The sequence below is a fragment of the Takifugu rubripes genome, chromosome 8 (genome assembly GCF_901000725.2).
Source record: "Takifugu rubripes chromosome 8, fTakRub1.2, whole genome shotgun sequence".
Classification (NCBI taxonomy): Eukaryota; Metazoa; Chordata; class Actinopteri; order Tetraodontiformes; family Tetraodontidae; genus Takifugu; species Takifugu rubripes.
Window position 1 is genome coordinate 9,994,964 of NC_042292.1, and position 9,769 is coordinate 10,004,732.

A 9,769-nucleotide genomic window follows, 5' to 3' on the forward strand; every position below is an offset into this window, starting at 1 on the left:
GTCAATATGGCGATGTTTTTATTTAAGTTTACGAAGGAAACTCCCGCCATTTTAAGTAACGTCATGAGTGACGAGTCCCCTTACGAAGGAAACTCCCGCCATTTTAAGTAACGTCATGAGTGACGAGTCCCCTTACGAAGGAAACTCCCGCCATTTTAAGTAACCTCAAGAGTAACGAGTCCCCTTACGAAGGAAACTCCTGCCATTATAAGTAACGTCATGAGTAACGAGTCCCCTTACGAAGGAAACTCCCGCCATTATAAGTAACGTCATGAGTAACTAGTCCCCTTACGAAGTAAACTCCCGCCATTATAAGTAACGTCATGAGTGACGAGTCCCCGTCCAGTTCGGCCCCACTTTCCCCATGACAGGGGCAGGTAAATTTAGCTTATTTTCTGCTGTTCTCACCGCAGAATAGCGCTAGAACGGTGATTTTTCTCTCTTCTCTCATTTGAACTGTCCCATCCAGTTTTCTGGAGGCCCACAATAAAAATCGTCTGAAACAAAAACTCTCAGTTCCAGTTGCTGAACTGGTAATGCAGTAACTTAAATTGATCGATTTATTGATATTATTTCTGTTATGGTTGGAAGGATATAGAAATGTGCAGAAAGACATTTTAATTTTAGAATTATCCTGCAGCTTCCTGTACAACAAACACAGCATTAACGTCACTGCTACAGTTTTCTCTACACAATCATAATTAGAACCAGTGTAAGCGTCTAACTACAAGATGAAGACAAAGTTGACATTATTTGTATACACATACATTTGTCTCTGTTGGAGCCTGCATTGTCCCGGGCAGGAACTGGGGCTTCTCCACAATCACACTCTTCTGCAGTTTGACTTGGACTGTCCTCTAGCATTAGATTTGACCTTTGACCCTTTGGGACTGTCAGAGGACCATCTGCAGTGTTGTTGTGTTTTGGTGCCCTCCCGTGGACAATTACTTTATCTTTGTGTCCAAGTGTGATGACCAGTTGTCTCCTGTCCCCCCACCATGTTCAAACTTAACTATGAACTTGTGGGATTTTCCTTGAGTTGGACTGTGGAATGTTCCATGTTAAGCTTCTTATCTTAATCCAGAATCAGATGTTTCAGTCATTCTTATTTTGTCCAGCTGACCATTTTTTCCCACCCAAATATGATGTTCTTTATTTTCATTTGCTGTCATACCTCATCCTATAAAAACAAAATTTTTCCTGTATTTTCTATACATTTAAAGGGTTCTAAAATAAAAATAGATTTGTATTTAAACTTCCCTTCAGTGTCTGATTGTAACAAGAAACCTTGGATTTAAGTATCCTCCAGTTTTTAATCATTTATTTTAAAAAGTTGTTAAATTCAGTTGAATCTAAGAGGAGCGTGGAATAACAAGAAATGGTGATTGAAACTTGCAAGAAGTGTGACGGATGCTCCTCTGGTTGCGCAACTTCCCTGGATGGAGGGTAGGACAGGACGCCAGGCCAAGTTGCCCACCGGGAGAAGTGGGTTTAAGGGCTGGCAAACCTGCTTCACTCTCTCGAGGCTTCCACAGTGACACTTGGTTTCAGGCTTTCCCCTTTACCGTGTGGAACTATTATTTCCTCCTGCTTTTAACACTTCATACTGCACTTGACTTTTAACATCCCATTTGAAACGTAAATTTGGGGTCTTTGATCTAAGTTTAGCTTCTATCAGATAACTGTGACCTAATTTTTACTTCAATGATTTAACCATTATTTATTTTCAAGTTCAAATGATTTAAAAAATTCATTTTGGTTTTGTCATTTCATATGTGGACTCCCTTTTTTGCCGCTATCTGGGGGCTTGTAGAATTGATCAAGTTAATTTGGTAGATGAGTGAAAGTATTTGTTAAAATTCAGCCTGATTTGTCTGTATTGCTTTTTGATGCTGGAAGTTGGCTTGTGTTCCTGTTAGGAATCGTTTACCTGTAAACTAAACATAAGTAAAATAATATTGAGGTTGGGGCAGCCTTTTACCACTGCTTGGTGCCATGAATCCCTAAGACGGCTGGTTTCCATTAGGTTGACTCCCAAAGTGGGTAGAACAGTCATCTCCAGGGCCATATCCATGATGCAAAAAAGGGTTGTTGGTGACTGTTGCTCTTTCTTCCCAGTTGGCTACAGTGCATAAATGCCCCTATCAGTAACAGCACAAATACTAGGGAGGGAGTTAAGATAGTAATGGGATCGCTGATGTGTTGGTCATGACTGGGAGGTTCCATTTTGGTTTGGGTGTCCCCAGGATGGTTAGTCAGTTGGGGTAGGCAGCGCAAGCATGGAATCCATAGTGGATTTATTTGTTGGTACCATCAGTTGGACGACTGGATCAGTGCCCTGAGCACCAGTTGCTGCTGAATGCTTAGAAATATGAGATTGATTGTTCTGGACCTGCTGAAGAATTCAGCTTCAACTTATTTTTCTTGACTTTTGGAAACTTAAACATTGGATTTCACCTGTCTGCACAAAAGTATCAAGTTGGTTAAAATCTCATGACGTAAAAGCCTACTGTGTAAACATGATAGATCTCTGCTGCAACCTGTGGAAATATAAAAACCCGTGTGACAATGAAAAGGTGTTGAGCAAGGACTTGATCATGAATAGGTGGCGTGTGATTGGAGGGCATCTGTGCAGTCTTTAAACCCTCTCTTGAAGCGCTAGTGTCTTACACCGTGACCTCATCTGCGGTGTAGCACTCCAGCAGCGAGCGGCGGTCCTGCTGGTCGTTGTGCGGTACCCGGCTGGAGGTAGCAGACATGGCATCAGCTGGCTGGTCACGCCGTTGTCCAGGAGGGGTGGGGTATGGCTGGGAGCTGTCCAGACCTCCAAGGTGAGTGCTGATCTGGGAAGAGCGCAGACTCCTCATGTGACTCCGAGCTTGTGCCTCATAAAACTCTGCTGAGGTTTTCCTGTACCTATGGGGACGGTTTAATTAGAACACCAGCGGTGCAGAAATGTGGTGGAGGTGTGGCCGGTGTGTGACAGTGCTGGTCATGGCTTGCTCACATTTTCAGCAGTAAAGAGGACAGAACCACAGACACAGACGAGGCAGCCATTGCAGCAGAACCCATCCAGGGCTGTAGGACCAGACCCACAGGCATGAACACACCTGTAGAGACGTTGGACACTGGATCGATCAGAATACGCAGCAAATGCTTTAGAGTCTCGGCCCATCAATACCTGCAGCGATTGGTATTCCCAGGAAGTTGTAGATGAGCGCGAACACAAAGTTGATCCGAATCCTCCGGACCGTCTTCTTTGATAGTTCAATGCTGGCAACCACGTCTAGCAGGTCATTCTGCAGACCAGTAATCAATCAATAACCAATCGCTCCGACTGGTCACTCGGATCAAATGAAGCTGTGACCTACACGGATCAACACGATGTCCGCAGCCTCAATTGCCACATCGGTGCCGGTGCCAATAGCAATGCCAACATCAGCCCGAGCGAGGGCGGGTGAGTCGTTGACCCCATCCCCAACCATGGCTACCCGAAGACCCTCCTCCTGCAGCTCCTGCACTTTAGCCACCTTGTGTGAGGGCAACACCTCTGCAAACACCTTCCTGATTCCCACCTGTTCCCAGAAATAACCTGTTCTGGTTATGTGACATCAGCTCTAAAGTCATCGTGACTCTGTGACTCATACCTGCGCTGCAATGGCTTTGGCCGTGCGTCGATTGTCTCCAGTGATCATCACCACTTGGATGCCCATGCTGCTGAGTGTTTGGACCGCCAGTGCTGACTCCGCCTTCACTGTGTCGGCGATGGCTAACATGGCACAGAGCATACCTGCACAGGAAACACACTTTAAGGGTGGAAGTTCACGGCGTGTCACTCACGTTTGTGTTACGTCACCGTCTATGGCAACCAGGACCGCCGTCTGGCCTTTGGCCTCATGACTCGCCATTGCAGCATCCACATCGGCTTCAATGTGGTGGCCGTTCCTCCTCATCCATTCCCTGTTCCCAATCAGAACCGAGTACGATGAAGACTCGACTGAAAGATAAGTCAACATTGTTCTTCTGTGAGTTTGTTTACTTAGTGAGGCCACCCAAACTTCAAAGGGTTGATAGTTCACTGAACTAAATCAGTAGTGAACCGAGGTTTTCCAATGACACCCAGTAAACAGCAGAGGGCGCTGAGAGGACAACTGGAAACTGCTGATTAAATAATCTGTTTTTATATTTTAAAAAGAACGAAACGGATGAAAACCTTTTACATTTGATGTCACCAGCAAATACCTCAGGTTCCTGTTTTAAAGTTCACACACATACTCAACTTGATTATATTTTTTTATGGTTAGCTGTTCCTCAGCCTCCTTCAGAGAAATGTCCTCTGCTCTGGATTTAAGTGCTTTAACCTCTGACCTTTGGCAAAGTGATGCCATCTTATTTTCCATCCGGTCTTCTGTTCTTTGTCTTTAGTTGCCTCTTCTGTCCTCTGTTATGTCCTCTATTTTCTGTCCTCAGTTGTCTGTCCTGTCCTTTGTTCTGTCCTCTATGTCCTCAGAGGTCTCCTTTTTGTAGCATATTAATGTGTGGCATGTCTGAAATTGGGTACCTTCCTCTTTTCCCTGCTTCTATGTCTCTCTCCAGCTGACCTTCAGCTGTAAGGGTCATTTGGAGGTCACCTGAGACCCCTGCATCAGACTTAGGTTCTGTTTGGAGAGCTTGCACTTGATGCATCAGCCTCTAGGTTCTGTAAAAGTTATTGCAGAACAGACAGTTTGTGAAAATGATAGCAGTGCAGGTGTATCCGACCTGGAGTTGGGTGCTCTGCAGCCACACTGCTGTCATCTGTGGTGGCGCCTTGTTGAAGCAGCAGATGTTCCACGTTGGTAACCCGGCAGCTGATCCACAGCCGGGGACCGCCTGGAAGTCCTGACAGTATCCCAGAATATCAGATCCCAGCTCCTGAGGCCACACAGACATATTACAAACATAAACCTTTGCACATGTTTGCAAATCCATCCTCACCTGTCTGCAGTGTGCGACCACAGCCAAACCCAGTGGGTGTTCGCTGCTGGCCTCGGCGGTCCCAACCAGAGCCAAGATCTTCCTGAGGGGTAAACGGGCCATTTCCCACAGCACAAGGACGCGAGTGACCTTTGGAACACCATTTGTTATTGTGCCGGTCTTGTCGAACATCACGGCCTGGATCTGGTAGAGCAGGAAACGCACAGAGTTCAGTTTCTGACCAAGCTAATGCAGCATGCTAACTGACACCCCGTCTTTGAATGATCTTTTGCTCAAAATATTTTCATGCCATGAACAGAACTGGAATCTGAGTGGAAAAAACTGGACCTTATGTGCCATTTCTAAGGGTTCTCCTCCCTTGATCAGGATGCCATTCAGAGCTCCGACCCCCGTGCCCACCATCACAGCTGTAGGGGTGGCCAGCCCCAGGGAGCAGGGGCAGGCAATGGACAGAACCGTGATGGACGCCTGGAATGCGAAGCGGACGATGACCTCAGGTCTTGAGATGTTTTGGTTGTAACCCTGCAACCAAGAAAATATCTCATTTAAAATCTTATCAATATTGTTCTAAAGCTGACTGATGGCGTCTGAAATCTACCGGAAAATTTTGCTTCACAATGTTAAAGTCGCTGAAACCGACGACCAGCCAGGCGGCGAGCGTTAGCAGAGAAACCGAAAGGATGAAGGGAACAAAGAACCCGCCAAGTCTGTCGGCGAACTTCTGAATGGGCGCCTGGGCAGAGACGAGTTAAACGGTCATAGTTCATGTCGGATCATGTGACCCTAGTTTGTGACCCTAGTGCAACACCTTACCTTGGACATCTGAGCCTCTTCCACCAGTCGAACTATCTGCGACAGCGTGGTATCTCCGCCCACATGCGTCGCCTCCACAAGCAGACCTCCGTGAGCGTTGATGGAGCCGGCCATCACCAAACTGCCAACCTTCTTACTGACTGGCATTGGCTCACCTAATACAGGCAGAGACAGAGACAACTTCGACTTTGTTCAGAGGGTGTTTCTGAAGAAGCCACCACCTCCTCCAACCTGTGATGAAGGACTCGTCTGCCATGGAGCTTCCTTCAATCACTTTCCCATCGATGGGGAACTTCCCTCCAGGCAGAACCTTGATGATGTCGCCCCTCTGGACCAGGTCCAGAACCACCTGCTCCTCACTGGGGCACACACAGGTTCAGCCAAGTGTTGGTGACCTTGGATGTAAACCTCCAAAGTCTGAGCAGCTCTCACCTGATGATGGAGTTGTCTGGACCCAGAGTGACCACAGTGGCATCTGAAGCTTGAAGGGACATTAATTTGGCCAAGGCTTCGGAGGTCTTACTCTGACAGTGAAAACAGTCGGTATGTTTACATGACACTAAAAAAACAAAATATTGCCACAATCCAACTGTAACTGGACAACTGAAGTGCATGTCAACATGTTAGTCCCACTATATCGGAGCTCTCTCTATCTGCCTAAGACACCCAGATAATGCGATGGGAAATCGATTTGCTCCGGCATGTAGACGCCTAAATCGGAGGTGAACTAGAAACACGTTTGTGCATGCTGGCATATGACTCTGGAACAAAAACATCCAAGAAAGCCAGTTGAAGGAGAAGGCGTAAAGAGTACATTATGTAGGAGGTAAAAAAAAAGGCTGCACGATTATCCATGGTCCTGTTGGTAAACATATCAGTCTGCCGCCTGACTCCAGTCTCCGTGGCCGTATTCACCCATTGAATAAAGGCACATTGCTGTCTGGTGTTGAGAAAGGGGACATGTTCCATTAAGTGGTTTGAGTCTCTACAATGCTTGTAAAACGGGACGAGGAACGACTTCCCATTCTGATCAACATCAGTGCAGAAGCCAAGTACAGATCCTGCTCAGTTTACAGCAACCACGACCTGATCCGGCCATGACAAACACAGACACAGAGACCAACCTCACATCACAAAGATCTGAAATCACCCATCAGAATCCAGCTGGTGGAGGAACGAGAGGTCAGATCAGAGTTGTTGACCTGCCGCGAAGCTCTTCTAATGCAGCTGAAAGACCTCTAAAATCTTTAAAATCTCTCTGCTAAAGGTATTTCTGAATATGTGAACTTAGAGGTGTCTTTCGGCCTGCTAATAATTGAAAGGCTTGATAATTAAACGGTCAGTCATGTTTAGCATGCATGATGTATCCGATTTGAATTTCTTTTACCTTAGCTATGTGTTCGAGCCATCGACCCAGAGCTATGAAGACGAAGAGCATGGGTGGAGTATCGAAGAATGTGATGGGGCTCTGGTCGGCCTGCTCGACCATGGCCACGACAAGGACCACACACGAGTAGATGTATGCAATGGAGGTAGCTAACACGATTAGCACATCCATGTTAGCAGTGCGGTGCTTGAGCGAGCGATAAGCCTGAATGTAAAAGTATCGTCCTCCAAAAATCTGCAAGAAACATTGAAGTCAATGTTGGAGTTTAAATTTCTAGGTGGTTCATTTTTAACAATATTCTAGCTATCATCATCAATGATAATCATCATTTCACACTAGGTAGTTGATGAGAATGATATGCTCAGGGTCAGTAGGGCATCAGAACACTCTGTGACCTGATAGGAACCTTGGCTCATATTATGTTGGCTCACCTGTACAGGAGTACAGAGCAGGAAGAAGGCTAGGTTGAGGAGCGAGAGGCCCGGTACCAGGTTTTGATCCTCAGGCATGGATCCCCCATGGTCGTGGTTCTGACTGTCCATCACCATCATGTAGATCATGAGACCCATGACAGGGAGGCCAAACACCAGGCTGAGGATAAATGAGTTCTTCCACCTGATGGAGGGAAGGAAACCCTGAGAGGATCATGTTTCTATGGCAACATAGCTTAGATGATGCTAGAGCTTCTTCTGGACTGCATTAGCTTAGCTAGCATAACGTGTAGCTACAAATTTAATGAATCTAAACATTCTCACAGAGGAAGGGTTTTAATCTTAAAATAGAGAGGGGGTCATCCTTTTGTACCTGGACAGGTAGCTGGTTCCACAGCAGGAGGGCCCGATGGCTAAACTATCAGCCCCTACTCTACAGTTAAAGGTTCTAGTAACCAGCAGTTGTCAAGCACTCGGAGCCTTCACATGTTTCTACGACAACATAATGAATGACTGTCTAATGTTTGGACAGCCTGGTTCATTTAGATGGATCTTAATTTACTGACCAAATAAGAACTTGACCAGTCCATCCTGACTGGGTGTAATTAGGGCTGCTGGGGAACACAGGTGAGCTCTATTAGTTTGGCACCAGCAACCTCACATTTGCTGTAATGACTCCAGCAAGTTACCAAGCTGTAACCCCCTGCTGTTGGCTTCACATCACAGTCACCAATTACTAGTCTTCACTTCCCAGCAGGTGTGTCACAGTGGGGAAAACAGCTGGAGAGCCTGTGTGGCCAGCTTGGTCTTTTTAAATAATTTTAAATTTCTATTTTGCTTTCATGGATTTCCACACGTGTTTCTATCTGGAGGTCTCTGTAGGTTCTCATTCATCCAGCACATAATAATCCATTCAGGGTCTCCTCCCAGTTGAAAGGGGATTAGGGGGTGAAACGTCTTCCAGGTTTCTGGAAGCCTTTGATCTTCTGGAAATCTTTGATTTTTGATGTCTCAATGAAACTCACTGTTGGATTTCTTCTGAGTGATCCAGGTTGTGTTTCAGGCCTGTCTTCTCCAGTTCCGCCTGGAATCCAAGGTCCTAGAATGGGAAAGGGCACAGTGATGTTCCAGGTAGATGATACAAGGACTTGATCCTTGTCTGTGGTCAGTACCTGAATGATGGCCACGACGTCTCGCGCTCCAACAACCTCTGGGTCGTACTGGACCTGAGCTTTGTTGGTTGCCAGGCTGACAGAGGCGGCGACGACTCCGTACGTTGAGCTGAGTTTGGACTCAATTTTGTGGACGCATGACGCGCAGGTCATACCTGTAATCTGCAGGACAAGATTTAAGGGAATTTTCCCAGTTGGAATTGAAAAGGAGACATGCTGCGGACCTACCCTGAGGTCCAGTTTCCCTTCAGTCTTCGCTGCGTCCTCCATCAGTGTGGCGCGAAATCCCAAATCGTCAATGAGCTTAGCGACTTCGGCGGCGCTAATAACGTCTGGGTCGTATTTCACCTCGGCTTTTCCCGCCATCAGAGACACAAATACAGCAGCGACTCCTGCGGGCCACAGTTCTGCATCATTCAACTGCCGGACCCCATTTGTCAGCACAGGCTTGTAACGTTCTGGGTTCAGTGGGGCTCAAGTCAACCAGACTGTGGCTGACGGCGCCGCTCACCTTGATGCCTCCGGAGGTTTCTCTCGATGGTCGCCACGCATGACGCACAGGTCATCCCCGTCACCCCGATGAAGCATTTGTGGGCCTTAACCTCGGGTCCACGGGTCGCCTGCGGCCTGACTCCATTCTCGACTGTTTTCTTTCGTGTCAGGTTTGGACTGTGAAGGCCAGAAGAACTTTCACCTTTTTGGCTTGTATTTGCAAACTCTGAGGAGAAAACCCAGTAAAATACATGTCAGCGGGGGGAAATTCTCCAGGAAATCCAGTGTCCTGACATTCCTTTGAAATGTCAGCTATGAAGAAGAAGAATCCCTTAATAATCTCACGCAGAAGATACCTGCAGGATATATAAGCACGAACACATGCAGTCCTTAAGTGGGGCTCAGCTCAGCTATGCGCTGTTGGCCTTTTTCCACCCTCGAACCTTTCCCAAAGGATTATAAAAGTTGTTCAAATTGATGTTAACGTGCGTCAGTTG

The 9,769-nt window shown here is 46.7% G+C and overlaps 2 protein-coding genes across 2 annotated transcripts in view; both read right to left on the reverse strand.

Annotated features, from left to right (window-relative positions):
• inpp4ab (inositol polyphosphate-4-phosphatase type I Ab) overlaps positions 1-9,769 on the reverse strand; it is an 81,498-nt gene that overhangs the window by 59,317 nt on the left and 12,412 nt on the right. The gene's annotated exons all lie outside the window — the stretch shown is intronic.
• Positions 1,753-6,933, reverse strand: LOC115250682 (copper-transporting ATPase 2-like). The gene is given in 14 exon segments (XM_029840335.1): positions 1,753-2,916; positions 3,008-3,110; positions 3,182-3,299; positions 3,372-3,575; positions 3,648-3,790; positions 3,857-3,997; positions 4,762-4,854; positions 4,857-4,914; positions 4,978-5,160; positions 5,305-5,499; positions 5,576-5,710; positions 5,791-5,945; positions 6,022-6,149; positions 6,223-6,933. Coding segments are annotated over 14 exon segments (2,088 nt in total). The 5' UTR covers positions 6,405-6,933; the 3' UTR covers positions 1,753-2,666.